The sequence below is a fragment of the Ciconia boyciana genome, chromosome 13 (genome assembly GCF_034638445.1).
Source record: "Ciconia boyciana chromosome 13, ASM3463844v1, whole genome shotgun sequence".
Taxonomy (NCBI): Eukaryota; Metazoa; Chordata; class Aves; order Ciconiiformes; family Ciconiidae; genus Ciconia; species Ciconia boyciana.
The window spans coordinates 9,848,177-9,866,512 of NC_132946.1; the positions used below are offsets into that span (position 1 = coordinate 9,848,177).

General features: G+C 48.5%; 1 protein-coding gene across 1 annotated transcript; it reads left to right on the forward strand.

Moving 5' to 3' along the window:
• Positions 1-1,204: 1,204 nt before the first annotated feature.
• On the forward strand, positions 1,205-15,378 carry ITPRIPL2 (ITPRIP like 2). Its single transcript, XM_072878390.1, has 3 exons — positions 1,205-1,347; positions 8,038-8,167; positions 9,897-15,378. Exons 1-3 carry the CDS (start codon positions 1,205-1,207, stop codon positions 11,583-11,585), a joined length of 1,962 nt encoding a protein of 653 aa, XP_072734491.1. The 3' UTR covers positions 11,586-15,378.
• The last annotated feature ends 2,958 nt before the right edge of the window (positions 15,379-18,336 follow it).

The window sequence follows — 18,336 nt, forward strand, 5'->3', positions numbered from 1 at the left end:
ATGTGGTCTTTGACTGCTCCACGCTTTCTCCAGCATTTATGTCCTCCTTTAATTATGTGCATGTTCTTTTCCACTCAGAGAGGACCCAAACGCAAAGATCCCAGAGGCACTGGTGACCCTCCTGCTAGGGACGGTGGTGGTCTTAGGCACTGCAACATGAGCCCAATGCTGATGAGAAGCCGTCTGCAGGGAGCCCAACGGGCCTTGTGTCAGTGGAGATCGGGTACTGACGGCTGCCAAGGAGGACATCTCAGCATCCTCCTTGCTCCGCTGGAAGGTGCCCTCGTGTCCCATCTGCAAAACCTCCCGCTCATTTCTCTGAGCACTGTAAAAGCCCCCAGAGGGGGATCCACTCGCTTGCAATAGCAGGGCCTCAGCCAGGACATGGATGTGTCCCTTCCCACTGCTGCCAAGATAGGGGAAAAATAACCTCTTGCATTCACCGTTCTCCTCCCCCATCCGCAGGCACCACTTCAGAGATGGCAAAGGGAACAGGAGACAGAACACGTTCCTGGAGATAGAGTAAGAAATGAAACGCAGCCATGAACCAGCTTATCGTAAAGGCAGTTTGGGCTTGCCCTCAGTCTCCCTTAGGTGAGCCTGTGCGGTTCCTCTAGTTTCGGTGGGTTTGCTTTGCATTTGTACCTATGTGCGATGAGAAGGATGGCTCACATTTTACAGTTCCAGGGAGCAAATACGATACCTTCTGTATCGTATATTTAAAAAATAGATTTAAATTGAATTAGATAGGACATGAAAGATGATCCTACCTCTGTTCAAGGGGTCGGCACTGTAATAATAAGGAAACCTATGACACCAGATGTAAAAATAGCTGTCATCTAATGAGCTCATCTGGCCTTAAACAAAGAGAGGTATATGCTGCACTTGCTGTCTTGCTAATGAAGTAATTGTGTTGCTTTGCATCGATCTGTGGAATGTTTAATCTTAGTTAAAGGGGTGAAGCCTGAGGAATCAGTGCAGAGGGATACTGGGAAGAGATCGGGTTTAGCCTTCCTGGTGGGATTTCAGGCTCCAGCGCTGTAATGCTGGTCCCCTCACAGGGCAGCCAAGCAGGTAAAGAATTTCCCTTGAAGCAGGAAGATTACATGAGTGAGGCTAATTTTTAGGCATGATTTAAACAACTGCATGGGCAGACATCTCCTATACCAGGCACTGTGCTGCAAGGTTTTCATTTCAACCGATGATGAGCAGTGCCCGCAGCATCCTCGCAGCATCTTTCCACCCAAATCGAGTGGGCCAGAGCAGTGCAGAGGACACTGCCCTGCGTGGGCTGGTGTCGCTGGGGTGGCACTTCCCGATGGAGAGGCTGCCAGGCTCCCTGCATAGGTGCGGGGTGAAACCTCCCTGAGCCCAGGGACCTGTGCTACAGTCCCTCTGGGAACGCAGGGGTGAGAAACAGTGCTGGCTCAGGCCCTTTTATCAGTTTTGGGTTGCTTTTCCTTCTGTACAGGCCACTTTCCTTCTAAGCCATTAGCTTTTCCCCTCTCTGTCCTCGATGGGATGAGGTAAGGGTCTAGGACAGGGCTTCCTAGAGCTACCGCTGCCCTCCAGCCCTGCAGAACGGGTGCTGTGAGCCAGAGCACTAGCTTTTCCCACCCTAATTGCCGAGTGCTCATAAGCTGGTTTCCCTGGACTGATCCTCCCTCACTCAGGTTTCCTCCTACGCTGTTTTTTCCCTCCTTTTCCCAGGGTGGGTGATCCAGCCCAGGCTCATCAGGAGGAGTGTCAGCTGAGCCAGGATCATCTCATTAAAGGCTGTAAGCCGATAACAGAGCTCGTTCCCTGTTGTGCGCTGGCCTTTGATTCTGCGTGCTGTATCTCATCGCTTCGTGCCAAAGCTTCATCTTTGCAGCTCGCTGCTGCAGGCTATTTGTCAGGCACAAAGCCCCTTCTCTAATTTCGTGGCAGGCTTAGGGGTACGCAAGCCCAAAGCTGAAAGACACGGGGGCCAGGCAGGCTCGTGGCTGGGACCCAGTAACGAGAGTCACTGGAGGGGAGGCGGCTGCTGCCGCTCTGCTGCTCTTTAGAAGCCATCGGTGACACAGACACAGCGCTGCTGAAACCAGCGGAAAGCTGTGGGACGAGCCCGAGGTCTCTTCTCTAACTCCCTTGCACCGGTTTATGAAAAACAGAAGCTTTTTTGTTTTTGTTGTTGTGGTTAAGGTGATACGTATCACCAAGGAGCTGTTTTCACTTGAGACTCTCTGCCAGGATAAATTCACAAATGCTGGTGGACGGGATTTATATGTGTAGTGGTGAAGGTGAGGGAGTTTTAACCTGCTTTGTGAAAACTTACATTTTTAAAGTTAAAAAAGAACAGGTGGTTCTCTGAGCAGCCGATGAGGTTTTGGCTTTATCGCTCTCAAGCGCAATGAGATGGCCAGGCAGTGCCGACGTCCTGCTGCAGCCCGAGAACCTTAACGGGATCTTTCTTGTATGAAATTGCATATGTTAACGCTTTGGACCTTTGCTCTCCTTCCCAATGGCCAATTTCAACCAAACTGACTGCAAAGTTTTTCGGAGGGGGAGTGCTGGACAAGCAGCATAGTTTCCTTGGGGAGCAAAGGGAAAAGTGTGTTCCAATAATGTGAGCAATAAATAGCAAGTTGAAACCTGTGTTAAATTCTCTTTCCTAAGTCCTCTCTTTGCTAGCAAACAGGCATTAAAGATCCAGACCTGTTTAAAATGGTTCAATCTTGCTAAATTGATTTTAAAATCAATCAAATGGCACAATAACCCCAAATAGGTATAATGAAACTGTTACAATCCTCATTTAAATTACTCTGCTTTAATCAGCAAATTAGGGCTCAGCTATGCGATCGGTTTTTATTAGTTTAGCACTCTATGGTGCAAATATACATTTAAGTGACTTACCATTAATTAAGCTAAACCATTTCAGTCAGTGATTAAATTAACATTTGAACACACACACGTCCAGGTTTAATTAGATTGGTATTAAACTGTTTTTTGTTAAACTAGTTTAGCACGAGCACACGATGCAAGATTTGGCTCTACCTGATGCTTTTCAAACCTGGGGGTTACCTGGCTCCATCTTGGGGGTCCTCAGACCCACGAGCTCTGGGGGTGGTGGGGAAAGGGAAGGGCTGAGCAGGCTCCTGGACCCCGGGGACTGCCCTGCACGGGGAGGGTGACACGCCGGGGCATCATCCTGCCACCCCAGCTCTTGGATCAGAGCCTGAACTGCAGTAGGTAAGGCAGAGCCACGGGGTTGATTTTTGGCAGCGCGCTCCAGCAGGGCGCGGGGAGCACCAGCACAGCATGTTAACCTCCTCTGCTGCCCTGGGAGAGTTAGCAGGGCTTGTTGGTGGGAGCCTTTAGATACAGCACTGGAAGCTATACATCAGCATGTGTAGCTGATGATCTTGACCTGGAGAGTTTTCATGTTCCCATTTTCAGTGTAAGAAACATCTCTGATGGAAATACCTAAGGGTATTTCCATTCAATTACTGCTGATTCCCCTTCCGTATGGTGGTTGTATACTTGCACTCCCCTTGCTGAAAGATGTTTCTTTTCCATCATGCTGTAGTTGGCTTTCTTCATAATACCAGCAACTTCAGCTTTCTGGAGGACACGTGATGGCAGTCTCCCACGCTCGCAGCTTGCCAGACAGAGCTCAGCATGACAACTGACACGAATGCAGATAGGCTGGGTTTTTTGTTCCTGTTTCATTGCTTAGCTGGAAACATATAGGCATGGCTTCCTGAATGCCAGTGTAATGGGTAAGTATAAATGCCCTGCTCACACAAGTTTCTGTGCAAAAAAAGTCCTTGAGGGTTTTCAAACAATACGGGACAAGCTGGAGATGAGCCAGCTGATGCTGGTACTGTTCACCAGCACAGAGCCAGGGTATTTCTGTCTGTGATAAGGACAGGCTTGGGCAAGAGATTGCTGTATGAATTACTCGGGAAGCCATCCTTCTACAGCAAGGAAATCCTGTATTGGGCTATATGTGGTTTATAGCAGCCAGGTCTGCTTGCAGGCTTTCTGATTAAGAAGTGCTATACCCTGCCGGTAGCTAGTGAGCAAACAGACTGGCAGAGGTGGCAAGAACATACCACTTATTAAATAGAAAATATTTTAAGAGAGAATGTGCAGTAACACCCCTACCCCCAAACTCCTCCCTGTCCATGCATGGGCTCTGGAGGTCTGGCTCTCAGTCCTGGGTTGCTGAGTCTCCTCAGCTGTTTGAGGTAGCAAGACACCCTCTCCTCTTTTCCCTCCCTAAATGGGGACTTGGTCACCCTGCTGCTGTGACTGGCAGAGATTCATTAGTCCACAATACAAAATGGATTAATGTCTGCCTGATTGTGTTGGTTTGTATTGTAATTAATAGTATCCTGTAAAACCTGGGAGTCAGAGGAATGGCAGGTGGAGGATGTTTATTTTGATCATGGCATCTCCCTCACAGGACCACCCAGTGAGCTGGGGGAGGAGATGTGCTAGCAGCTTTGCTCTCAGAGGAAATACTTAGAAGAGTAATGACTGGGGCATGAAGTCAAGTGACCGATCTTTCAGGCCTGTATTTTTTTGCAATCAATTATTGTACTTTTCTGCTATAGACTGTTTAATAGTGCATCATAATAAGTCAGAGGTATAACCCACTTGCTGTAGAAGAGCAGCTGTACATCACTGGTGCAGGAAGGGATCCCCATATATTTCCTCCTGCACCTGGAATAGACTACGTGCAGCTTTGGTTCACTGGGGTAGATACCGACCTGGGATAGCTGGTAGGAAGTCTAAGGCTTGTGCCTCAGGTGCATGTGAAAGCACCAGACAAATGTCGTCACCTGCCCGTGCCTTCTGTCTTTCTGCCACTTTCTTCTACCTGCTCAGATGGTGAGCTCGCTGCTGCAGACTGCTCTTCCTACGTCCCAGACAGTGCCTGGCATACTGTAGCACTAACAGATCAGTTACACAGATGTACAAAATAGTGCTCACTGTGGAGAAACTTCAATGGATGCTATATACACAACATGTCCTTTTGCCTCTGCAAATCTCCTCCAGAGATATCATGCAGATCATATATACTGGGATACCTATTTTTAGCTCAGAATTCTATGTGAATAAGTATAACATTATTCCTTATTTAGTGAACAGGATATCCTGGATATGGGACGTTCTGAAGCAAGTGTTTAGATAAGATCTATTTAAACAATGGGTGATTTAAACAATGGTACTAAAAATTGATGTGAATTCTCTCTGGTCCTGAATCTGAGGTCATGGTTATTAGGGTACAACCTATTATTTTTCTGGAGTACGCAATTGTTGCTCAACAGTATGCTCATAAACTACTTTTTTTTTTTTAGTTTTATACAGGAACAAGAAGACCACTGCTTGAGCAAAAAACGAGGAGCATCAGCATTATAACTTGCCAGCAGTGGAGTTTATAGATATTTTAATCAAAACAAATGAGCTGCTACTTCTTTGGGAGACACAGAAAGAGGAAAACAAATCTGATAGCCATCACAGAAGTAAATGTATTGCATGTGGTCAGCTCCTGGGAAGTGGTGGAAGACCATGCAGGAGAGGTGAGTCGCATCACTGTGACTTGTTCTCAAGTTCAACATATTCCTGTTACTAGAAGTGACAAGAGGAGCAAAGTACTCCAGACAAGATAAAATGGTTTGTTTGTTTTCCTCTGTGATGGGTTGTAAAATGCAAACTACGGATAAGCTCTGATAATGTGGATGAACTGTATCCATTGCAAAGTAAATACAGCCCCTGCAGCATAATTTCAGTAGGACTGGAATGATGGGTAATGAGGAATGATGCGTGTTGCTATTTGGTAACTGAAAACAGTTTTCTGTTTACGACCACGCCAATTCTGGTACAGCAGCCATCAAATGCCCTTAGCTTGTGCGAGCAGATAGACGGAGTGGCTTTTAAATTGGGTCTTTCCAAGTAAGGTGTGAATAGTAAAGCTGAGCACCTCTGGGAAGTCTCCCACCTCTGACATATTCAGTGTTTTGCCCAGGGACCTAGCCTGTGCTCAGGGAGCAATGAAGCAGCTGGGGTCCCAGAAAATAGGCCATTGGCCATCTTTTATCAGCCTCAGGCTCTACAGCTCTTGTCTTGCCACTGGCTGAGGAGGTGAGAAAGGACTAGCTGGTAATTTAAACAGTGGTAGTAAAAATCAATGTTGTGGATTCACTCTGGTCCTGATTTGTAGGTCACGGTTATTAGCGTACAACCTGTTATTCTGCAGCTTGAGTGAGCCTGCACCAGCACCGTCTGGCGCGTGTACAAGCATGTGCTGAGCCAGTGTTTGCACTGGCAGGTCTGGTGTGGCTGGTTGCACGCTTTCTGCCAGCTGGCCCCTGGGGTTGTCCCACTGGTTGGGGTGACACCTGCATCTTCTCCAGCCTGTGGGGCCCACGGCTGGCTGGGAGGCCGCAGCCGTTCCCCTGTACGCAGGTCCCACAGTGATAATCGCCGTGCTGCTAAGCTCTAGGTCACCCCGTGGGCGGCAGCTGCCTGGCAGGCACGAAGGGCCGTGCCAGCTCCTGCAGATGTAGCTGTCTGTCTCCTGAGCGTGGACGTGCCGCTAATCAAATCAACCTTGCATGAAAAGAGAGCGCAGGCTGTCTTGAAAAATCAGTATGCCTGCAGCAAGACCTGAAGGCATGTGAAACATGCTGGGCTTGAGGGTGTAAAAAAGCACAGGTTAGTAAAAATCGAGTGTATGGGCCAATGGGTTCATAGAGTTCAACGGTATTTTTCAATAAAACATCTTGAAGGATGGGTTTCATACCAGCACAACTGTGCTTTTTAAACATTTTTGGGGTTTGAGGGTGCAGAACAAAGTGTTTGAAGCGATGGGTCACAGGCAATAAGCAGCATGATGCATGTTTTTGTCCTCTTATCTGGCTTTGTGAAGAAATACAGGAAAACATGAAACAAGGAGTGGGGAAGAGAGATGCTTTTTGCTTCCTGGTTGTTTTCAAAGATATGGCTGTTGTGGAACAACATTTCTGAGTGGCAAGGTTGTGGCTGCAGCTGTCCCACAGCTGTCAGAAAACATGCTCTTGGTCATGGGGCGTGGAATATTGTGCTGGTTGAGATGTTATAAAATTGCCTACGGTTTCTTACCTTTACATCTGCTTTATTTTTAATTAAAAAAACCCCAACTCTCCTGATTATAACTCCAAGGGTCAGTGTTGGAGTGGTTAGGACGTCTCTCTGTAGCTCTCAAGTGTATTCTTGACTCTCACCCTGGTTTGGTTGCCTGTGAATTAATTCAGGCTCCTTGACCTTCATTACCTAGTTTGACTTGGAGTGCAGCATCTTGGCTATAAAACATAAGCTTCTTTCTGTGAAGTATGATTTTTATGTACTTGAAGTCATGTTTTGTTTCATACAAAGACAAATTATATAACCAAACATTTGCACAGCCTATCTCTGTACCGAGATGGGTTCTCTGACCTGTTCCTTGTTACAGCGTTTTCAGCTTGCTGGGTTCAGTCTCTTGTATTCAAGCATGCTCCTTCACCTTCATGGGGCCACCCATGACACTATGCAGATGCAAGTTGCAGTAATAACTTGATCACCTGAAACTGAACCACAACAGAATGCTTACACAGATGCTCCTTAAACTTCAGCAAACAGCTTCAGAACTCAGTAAACATTTATAAAACAAACAGAAGCCAAGGATGATGATCCTGTCCCCATCAACATCCGAGACAGAGCTAACACACCTCCAGCAAAATACATGTTTAAAAATTATCTCAAGCATCTCTGCAGAAAGCAGGGGGTATGAATTCTAGAAAGAAAACAAGAGCAATACACAATCCAGTCAAGAAATACGGTGACAGATAAATACTATATAAAGAAGTCTTGTCCTAAACAAGAAAAATGTCAGACCACCTTGATGACTGGATCTATGTGTTACTACATGGCAGAGTTTTCCTCTTCTCTAAATTTGAAATGCTGCCATCACATCTTTAGGTAATTGGAATCTCCAAAGACTTGCAGGAGCTTGATATGCTCGTTCCTCAGGTTTAATCATCATCACCATCGCAGAGGACTCTTCAAGCTAAAGCTAGTTGGGACACAGACACATCCAGAAATACAGCTCAGCTACAGTGGGGATGGCACAGCCCATGAGGGAGATGAGATACGAGGAAAGGTAGGTCCTAATGATCTCTTCAGACCTGCAATGCCCTGAAGGAGAAGTTTGGGTGAAGAAGTCCCAGTGAGACAAGTCCCAGAGATTTCTATGGGGTTTAATGTGACTGCTCAACTCTTCAGAAGTGTCTGGAGGCTTTGCATGTGCAGTGATGTTTTTGTGCCTGTCTTTTGAATGTCTGGCTCTGCTGTTTGTGGGCTTGGGACGATGCCCCAGGTAGCCCTGTGTGCGTATTTCTGAGGGATCCCAAATTCTTCCATTTGGTTCGTGCTGAGGGTGATGCTGTGGGCAGAAGCGTCATGACAGTCACAGTTAGCAACAGTGGGCCTGGAATCCTAGCGGCTGTCATACAACAGACGAGGCCCAAAGTCCCTGTGCAACAAATTAGTAACTTCTTCCTGGGTTATTTCTTCCCTTTTAGTTTGTCAGTGTCTGAATAATTTGGGCATCAGGTAAAAACCTCAGGCTTTTGAATGATTTGACTGCAAGCAGCTGTTAGTATGGCAGCAGACCATACACACCCTGGTGAATTAACAGTGACCACTTTGCTGTCCCTTTGGCACCGAGACCCTTAGGCAGAGCTGTGAACGGGAGGGACTCCCCTGCAGCGGGACAGACCTTTAACATTTTTATTTGAGGAAAAGCATGCAACGTGGAGCTGGTGAGATGGCACCACTGCCTGGGCAGCAGCACTCCCCGAAGGCACAGCCCTCCCCCTGATGTGGGCATACAGAAACACTCAGTTTTACACCAACCCCCCCCACCCCTGCAGTGTCCTGTTGCAGTGAGGGGGGCATGGAAACAGAATCACAGAATCGTATAGGTTGGAAAACACCTTTAAGATCATCAAGTCCAACCATAAACCTACCACTACCAAGGCCACCGCTACACCATGTCCCTAAGCACCTCATCCAAATGTCTTTTAAATACTTCCAGGGATTGCGACTCAACCACTTCCCTGGGCAGCCTGTTCCAATGCTTGACAACCCTTTCAGTGAAGTAAAATTTCCTAATATCCAGTCTAAACCTCCCCTGGTGCAACTTGAGGCCATTTCCTCTTGTCCTATCACTTGTTACCTGGGAGAAGAGACCGACCCCCACCTGGCTACAACCTCCTTTCAGGTAGTTGTAGAGAGCGATAAGGTCTCCCCTCAGCCTCTGCTTCTCCAGGCTGAACAACCCCAGGTCCCTCAGCCGCTCCTCATCACACTTGTGCTCCAGACCCTTCACCAGCTTCGTTGCCCTTCTCTGGACACGCTCCAGCCCCTCAATGTCTCTCTTGTAGTGAGGGGCCCAAAACTGAACACAGTATTCGAGGTGCGAAACGTGTGGTGCCCACAGCGTGGCTCACGCTCTGCTTTCGGGGCCGGCGCAGGCAGGCCGCTGTGAGAGGGCCGGGGCAAGGGGCGGAGAGGCTCTGCCCTCGGGGAAGGAGCCGCCCGGGCTGCGGGGAGGTGGCAGGGCCCGGGGCTTCGCGGGTGCGGTTCGGCCCTGCGGCGCCGCCGGGCTCGGCCGCGCCCCCCCAGCGCGGCGGCGGCGGCGGCGGCGGCGGCGGGAGGGAAGGCGGCGGGAGGGAAGGAGCGGGCGGCGCCGCTCCCCGCCCCGCGGGCGGCCCCGGGCCGTCCGGGCGGACAACGCCCCCGGCCCTCACGCCGCGGCCGGGCCCGCCGCCCGTGGCATTTCCTCTGAGCTCACTCGGCGGCTGACGCGGCGCCGCTTCCCTCGGAAGAGGAAGCCTCGCAGCGGAGCGGCGGCGGCAGGCAGGGGGGGGCGCGGGGCCAGCGCCGTGCCGGCAGCGGCGGGGCGGGGGGCAGCGGCGCGGCCCGCGCTGGGGGCGGCCGGGGCCGAGGAGGGGGGCGGCGGCGGCGGGGGCGGGCGCTCCCCGCCCGCGGGGCCGGGCGGCGGCCACGCCCGTGGCCCGAGCCCCCGCCGCGCCGTGCCCGTCTACGCCCTCAGCTTGCGGGTCTTCTGGCCGCTGGTGACCGGCCTCTGCACCGCGCTCCTCTGCCTCTACCAGGCCCTGCGGGGCGGCGCGGCCGGCGAGGGCGCGGCGGAGGCGGGCTCCGTCCCGCTCCTTAAGGGCTCGGCGCTGCTGCTGCTGGGCTGCCTGCTGGCCCGCTGCTGCGGCGCGGCGGGCGGCGGCCCGAGGCCCGGCGGGGTGCGGGCGGCGGCGGCGGCGGGGGGGTCGCGGCGCAGCGCCCTGGAGAGCTTCTACGCGCGGCAGCTGCGGCTCTCGCCCCATGTGCTGGGCCACAGCAAGGCGCACGTCGGGCGCGTCGTGGCCGAGCTGGTGCGCGCCGCCAAGGCGCAGGGGCTGCAGCCCGGCCCGCTGGCCCTCAGCCTGCGCGGGGACTTCGTGCGCATCGGCAGCGCCTACGAGCAGCACAAGGTGCGCAGCCCCGACTGCTTCGACATCCTGGTGCCCCTGCGGCTGCCGCCCCACCTGGAGCCCCAGCCGCGCTGCGCCGACGGGCTGGGGCCGCGCGGCGCCTTCGTCTGCGGCCTGCGGGCGAGGGCCGGCTGGCCGCGCCGCTACCGGCCCTTCGCTGAGGGCTTCTGTGTAGAGCTGCAGGGCCGCAGCCACCTCTCCTCGGGGCTGGTGCTGCGCTGGTTCCAGGGCCACCTGCAGCGGTGCCTGGGCGCCGTGCGGTACCGGCTGCAGGAGCGCTGCCGCATCAGCCTCTCGGCCTGCCCTGGGCGCCCGCCCACGCTGCACATCCTGCCCTGCTCCGACTACGTCTGCTGCCACATCTCCATGGCTGTGCGCCTCATCCCCGCCATCCCGCTCGGCGACGCGCTCTACCTCACGGCCCTGCCGCCCGGCGGCCCGCAGGCACCCCCGGCCCCCGAGGCCCTCTGGGGCCTCAACGCCTCGCGGCAGGAGCAGCGGCTGCTGAGCTGGCTGAAGGAGCAGGCCCCGGCCTCCTCCTGCCACCTCAAGTGCCTGCAGATCCTCAAGGGCCTGCGGGACCTCCGCGGGCAGGGCCTGGAGGAGCCCTTCTGCTCCCAGTGGGGCCGGGTGCTCTCCTCCTACGTGCTGAAGACGGCCCTCTTCTCCCTGCTGCTGCAGGGGCCCTTGGAGGCCTGGGACGAGCGGTTCCTGCTGGAGCGGCTGGAGGACCTGGTGCTGTACCTCAGGGACTGCCTGCGCAAGCAAGTGCTGATGCATTTCTTCCTGGGCAACGCCAGCCTCCCCGAAGCCGTGGCGCTGCCCCGGTTCCTCAAGGAAGCCGCCCCCGTGAACTTGCTGGCCGCCTTCGACGGGCCCACGCTGGACCTGGCCGCCTTCCAGCTGATCAACACCTGGATCCAGGCCCCGCACATCATCAGGATGTACAGCAGCCCCCGGTACTTGCGACCAGCGCCCACCCCGTGCCGGCACGTCGCTGAGGCCAGGCAAGAGCCGTCGGGAGAGTGAGCCGGTGGTCTGGTGAGCCGGTGTTACCTGCGGACCCTGCCGGGGTAGCGTGCGCTCCCAGCCCGCCGGTCCATCGTGAGCCCGCATCTGCCTGAGGAAGGTGGGATCCATTTAAATGTGGTTCTGTGGTTTTGTCCCTGACCTGAGAAAACTAGGAAACCATAGGCCAAGACTTAATGAAATTGTGGTACTTGTTTTTTAATCTCATTGGTTGTTCATGAGAAAATTGTGAAGTTTCTGGGGAAATGCCTTAGTCGAGAAGTGTTATGTTCAGTCGACTGTTTGCAAACCTAACTTTAACAGGCTCAAACTGACATTTCTGGAAATTTGTGTTAACTTGTTGTCTTAGTGGCAAAATTGACCTTTTTTGAGATTTGCTTTTTATGATACAAAATCCATTTGGGATTTAAAAATCCTGTAAGTGCAAACACCTCCCCCCCCTCCCCCCCAATATACCAAGATGCTCTTAAAATGCGATGAGCCCTAAAGCATGGGTGTTGATCACAGTTTGAAATGTTCGGTGACATGCTTTAAATTTCCTGTGTTATCAAATACATTGTGCTGAATAGAAATATAATACGCATGTTAATGTAAAATTGAGGGAAGAACCAAAACCTTTCTGACAACAAGTATGAGGAATCTAGTTGCACGTTTCTGTGTTCAAGTGAAGGTTATACTGAAGGATTGAAATATAGGTAAAAGGAAACAAATAGCACTTTATTTTCACAAAGGCCTTCTTTTTAGGATAATTGGCTGCACTAAATACTTGCTACGGAAGAGGCATTAGTATATTGTTAAAGGGATGATGTTTGAATCATCCTGAGGAAAACCTTCTTTTAAGGAAATACTCTGAAGTTCGTTTGTTTGTGGGTTCTTGATGAGATATTTTTTTTCCCCTCCGGCTTCGAGTATTATTTTCTTAGAATTTGCTTTACCTCAAGGACCAACAACAAAACTAGGAAAATCTGGTGGTGGTGGGTTTTTTTGGTTTTTTTGGGTTTTTTTGGAACAAACCTTAAACCAGTCCAAATCTCAGTGCTGTAAGCTGACTGCTGCGCCCTCCTGCTTTCTGGTAGGAGTTTGGTGGGATTTTTGGATGGCTGCCTAACCAGTTGTCCAATTGTGCAGTATTTTGACCAAATAACCTGATGGGATTTTCTAGCGCTGTGCTATGGCAAATTGTTATCTTATTGCGGGGAGGAGGAAGTGAAATATTTCAGGGTACTTCAAAATTATTTAGCACTAATTCATGGTACAGTGGCAATCTTAGGCGATGGATTCTGGTGTCCTCTAAATATAGACATCAGCCAGATAATTTCCACTTCTTGCCTGGTTATGTCCCAGTCGCTGGAATAAGCGGGCGAGTTGTAATGCAGCCAGCTCTGCAAGTGTCCTTAGCTCCCAGTGCAGGTAGCTAGGGTACGGGAACCTCATGTGTCCCAGGGTGTCAGCAAATTCAGAATTTCAAATCCGTGCTTTATTGGGTCACCTGCTCAAGTATTTGATATATTAATACCCAAAACATGTTGCTGAATTGCTGGTTCTCAGGAAGCTGAGCGTGTGCCTTATTACCCACTATACTGTGTCCTAGGTGAGCAGCTTGAAATGAATTATAAATGACCAAATGTAACTTCTGGGAAGCTTTAGGATAACTTGAAGTTACTAATATACTCCTCCTCTCCCTGATGTACATAGAGATACCGGTGTGCTTTATTCACAGTTCCATGCATCAGAGCACAAAACAAACATTTTCAAAATCTCTGAAGCTTTATAAAAATCTATTTTTCTAAATGGAAACACTCCCTAGGCAGATGTTTACCTACTTCTGTCTATTTTTTTAACTGTTCTTGCAGTCTTATTTTCAGGTAATTATAGCCTAGGTCGCAGCCGCAAGTTGGGTTATTTTTATATATGAAGGACTGTGCTTCTTTCTACAAATACAAATAGTGTATTTATAGGTAGTATTGATCAAATGTTCTTTGCACATGGTATTTAAGGTTAAGTCAGCTACCTTGGTGTTTTGATATTTTTTTTTTTGGTAGTAGACCATGATACATACTATTTTTGCAGACTTGTGTTACTTGGTATTTGAAATAAAATGCAGTTCTGCAATCGATGCCATTGAATCTTTTGCCCAAAGAAGGACTAGAACCCTAGCCCAGGGTATTGTGGCTGCCTGAACTCATGACATAAAAACCCTTTAGCTGTTAATTCTGGCATCATAACCACTTCAGTCACCTGTTGGTTTGTTTACATCACTGTGTATCCCTGTTTCTGAAGAGTGATCTTTTCTCTGAAAAGGGATGCACGTTTGGTGTGTATTTACTATTGCTGCAATACATGGAAATCTGTAATAGACTTGGTAAGGACTTTCTCACTAAAATGTAGTAATGCCAGGAAAAGCCAGTTGCATCAGGGCATGCATGACAAGGAGAGATGATGAAGAATATAAATAGTTTAGAAAACAAAAGTTGGGCTGAGGGGTGAGTGAGAATGATGGTAAACTCTCAGTGAAGACACACTGCAAACAAGCCAAAGGACATGGGGATAAAATTGGAGGAGAGCTATTAAAAGCAAGGCAGATGTGGAGCGTAGGGAAAAGTTTAAGTGGGTTTTGCTTTGACGACATTTCCAAAGTGGTTGAATCCATCAGGGCTGAACAGTGAGGCAAATCCTTGGTTTATTAGCCTTGTAGCAGATCTTCAGTGTGAGTTCTTGCTCAGCAAGGCATTTTTGAGTTTATGGTGGCTGGTGATGGGAGAAAATGTATGCATTTGCTTTAACCATAGGCTTGGGCAAGCTTTCTTGAGGAGAGCGGGCTTCCTGCCAGTAAGGCAGTGTGCATGCAGCTGGTGGGAGGTCTGAGAAAATCTCTTAGACTAACCTGTGGCTCTGTTGTACAACTGAGATAGTAAGTGTATTTTCTTTATCTTCTATAAAGCATGCATTCACGAATACGGTTGACAAAAGCAGCTGATAAAAGTTGGGTTCTGTTATGGTATTCATCTTATTCCACAACAAACATGACAGCACTTGTACCTGCAGCGTCCTGGAGCTATTATAGGGCCTTATCTGCAAGGAGGTTTACAGAGCACTTGACCTACATGAGGAATCCCATGGGCCTTTTTTCTTCTTCTTCTTCCAACCCATGGATACTGTACGCAGAACAAGGTTATGAATATGTGTTTGTTAAGGTTGTAACTGTTATAATGTACCATAGATTCAGCATGGTTGCCTCTGTGTGTGTGAACTGAAACACAAACAGAAGAAAGAGTGTGTTATTTAGCACTAATGTTGGTTCTTGTTTCTCTTTATCTGCAACCTAATTTTGCAAAGACTCTGTGCAAATGAAGATTTTATGGAACATTGATTGGAAAGAGGAGTCACACCTGCAAGAGAATAAGTTTATTTACTGTACCAAAATGCATATATGTGACTTCATTTTGTACTGAAAAATGCTGTGTATTTCTCAAATACATCATTATTTCTTATCTGACTAAATATCTCAAGCACATTCCTCTCTTGATTTTTGAATCTCTGCAGAGTAATGTAAATTTTAAGTGTCTATTTGCAATGGACATTCTTGGTACAACTATTTCGCTGGTTAATAATCAGACCAAAGATTAAAGTGTTCAGCTGCTATTTAAAAAAAAAAATTGTTTATAGGCTCAAAGTGTCAGCCCGTTTTAATGAAACGTTTGTAAATTCATTTCCTATTTAATATCAAAATACATTTGCACTTTTATTGTTTCCATAAAAAGTTGGTGGTTTTAATATTTCACTGCAGTAATAAACAGCTGTTTTAAAGGATCTATGCCTCAAGATTTAAATTCCTTGTTATCTTTTTTCAGTAAAGGCTACCTGCAGCCACAAAACTGATCGGCAGGTTTATGTGCTCTTTAGGAGGAGACTATTAAAGTGGCAAAACCATGGGAAAGCAGGAAGTCCGCGCCTTGGGAGTTGTGCAGAGGGATATGGGAGGAGAGCCAGGAGAGAGACTAGAGCACGGCTGGCACCGTCTGTGGTGTTGCTGACTTTTGAAATGGAGCATGTTGGGGTTTGTGGCTGTCTCGCTCAGAGGTTAAGAAGGCATCAGTTCTTGTTTCTCTGGCTCCAGTTTCAGGTCGCTGCATAAAATGTGCTTTTTCTGGTGCTTAATGAAGAGCTAGGACTTAATCTTCATTTCGCAGTATCTGTGAGAGCTTTTCAGCGTGGCACGTACAGATATGTCTCCATTCCAAACTGCGTAGGTCGCGCTTTATTAAATATGGAAAAAATCCTGCTGAAGCCAGCAGGAGTTTTGTGGATGGGCCCGCAAGTTACCTGTCCTTTATTAGTCTTTGGTAAGATGCCAGAACTATACACTCATGGCTTGTGCTGATGTTCCATATTACAGAATGAAATAACAGCAAGACCGCTAGCTTTTTAATCATTAAATGAAAGCTAGGCTGAAAATAACTATCTCCAGATCTTTATGTGCCTGCCTCTTACCTTGCAGGGCATAGCTTCTGTAAGAGGGGCAGCTTGGTACAGGGCTGAGGAGGCCCAGCTGGCTAACGGACTTCTCACTGGCAAAGACTGGAAGAATGTCATTCCTTTAGTGTCAACACTCAGTCACCCAAGTCAGCGCGGAGGAAGTATCTTTGGCCTCCGTAATAGCATCATCTCATCTTAATGGCTTCCTTTAAAAGAAATAACCATCTTCTGGTCTCCATTCATTCCTTGCTCTGAAATATTTCTCTGTTTGAAGCCTCGGTTTCTATTCAGCAGAAAATCATTAAAGAAACATAGGAGTTTCCTTTTGTGATAAATCTGTTAACAAAAAATTAACTGGCCTAAGGACGTGCATGCTTGGTGTTTAAAGAAAAGCCTGTTTGCATCCAACTCGTTGGATAAATTGTTTAAAAACTTTCCATCCCTGTGCAAATACCTCCCTTGTAATGCAGCCAAGGTCAGTAGTGAATTGCTGATTAAGTACTGCTAATGCAAGTTAAAGCTGCCTGGAGGGGAAGGGACTCTTATTTGTGCATCCCATTTTCATAAGGCTCCAAAAGAGCCCAGACATGAGAAGTTTGCTTTTCTAGGCTGGTTTGTTTCCTGTGTCACCTCTTTAAATGTCTGCCTGGTGAGTCTTCCCTGAGGTAAGTGACATTCCGACTGATGATAATTAATTTGAGTAGCTGGCAGAAAAGCAGCCAGCCCCACTTTCATTGCGCCAATAGCACTGGGAAGCTGGCAGTCGAGGTAGGGGCAAGGACCTGCACCCCTTTGAGCACGTGGATTTGCCTTCAGTGCTTGCTGATGCTTCAGAGCACAGCACTCTGCCTACCCGAGGGGTCTGAGTAGCTCACAACTCCAAATTAAGCAGGGTATGGAGGGCTGACCACACATAGATCTGCCTGTACATTATCTTACTGTCGTGGGTTTCTCAAACATACGGTATGCCTAATTAAGAGACTACCTGTGCTGTCGTGTGTGTGCCTGCAGTGTCCTATTTTAAATATGTGACCAAGGAACTGGCATATTTGCAACTCCTTTATAAGAGATTCAAAGCACTGTAATACTCGATCAGCAACAGAGCTATAGATAACGTATGTTCTGTATCTGTGCGACAGTCTGTTAGGATTCAAATAACGATTTACACGTAAAACTCTTTAAAGGTTGTTACAAATGCGTATGCATCAAATGTCATCATGTACCAGTCTTCTGTGTTAAGGAAGCCTTATTTTTTCCCCTTAAAGGATAGCAATGCTGATTCAGAGACTCAGAAAATTTCTGTGTACTCAAGTTACAGGCATGGATTTCTTGAAACCTCTGAGAATTTTTTTCCCCCCTAAAACCAGGACCAAAGCTGCATACAGAATAATCAGTTCTCAGGGCTGGACTGGATGTAATAAGGGTTTGCTAGTGTTTTCATGATACTTGTGATTCTCTATAGGCTTCTATCCCTGCCACAAAGGGTCCATGCAATAATCTGGGTGGGGAAAATAAAAAAAAGGGAGGTAAGGAATCAAGAAGACAGGAGTGATGGGGATTATGCTGTGAAGGTTACTAGCTAGCAAACTGAGGATGAAAAATTACCCTTCTGATGGATTCCTAGTGGAGAAAGTGGAAGAGTTGCTTTGAAGGGTCTTGCTGTTCTGATAGAAACCCACCAGCTGTAGAAACAGAGGAAGAACAGTAGCAAACTCCAACAAGATAGCCCATTTCTCCACTGCTATTTCAGTCTGCTCCTTTCCAGTTTCAAGTAGGGGAGAAGAGAAACTTCGAGCTGAATTCACTGGCAAATTAGTGTGCTTACTAGCCATGCTTCAGGGGAGGGCAAGGGAGAGAGCAACCCTCGGCTCGCTCTTCCAATGTTTCATTCTGTGCAAAATTAAAACGCTGAAATCCCATCAAGGGAGGGAGTGCTTGGGAACTGTTTGCAAATTGTCTTCTCTGCTATCCCAGATGACAATCTGGGATCGCTGGTTTTAAAGACAAGTCCCGGTTGACATTCAGCTAGGCTTACGTATGCTGGAAACTGCTCCTGATTTTCCCAACTCCTGCTGGCATGGCGCAGGGAGCTGCTCCACTGCCTCTGCAAGTGAAGCGCCGGAGCAGCAGCTACAGAGGAAATGAGTCATTCCTCTATTTCTGTTGCAAAAGACTTCTCTGGGCTGTACAATGCATTTAGGAATATATTCTTATGGCTTCTTGGAAATTCACCTCCTAGCACCACGTTTAGGCATACAAACATCAGTGTATTAAC

Bases quoted from the DNA above. Each gene is read 5' to 3' on its own strand.
- ITPRIPL2 (XM_072878390.1), top strand. From the start codon at position 1,205: ATGAGCAGTGCCCGCAGCATCCTCGCAGCATCTTTCCACCCAAATCGA. The intron at 1,348-8,037 runs GTGCGGGGTGAA...CTCGTTCCTCAG, and splicing joins CTGCCAGGCTCCCTGCATAG to GTTTAATCATCATCACCATC. The intron at 8,168-9,896 runs GTAGGTCCTAAT...TTCCCTCGGAAG, and splicing joins GAGATGAGATACGAGGAAAG to AGGAAGCCTCGCAGCGGAGC.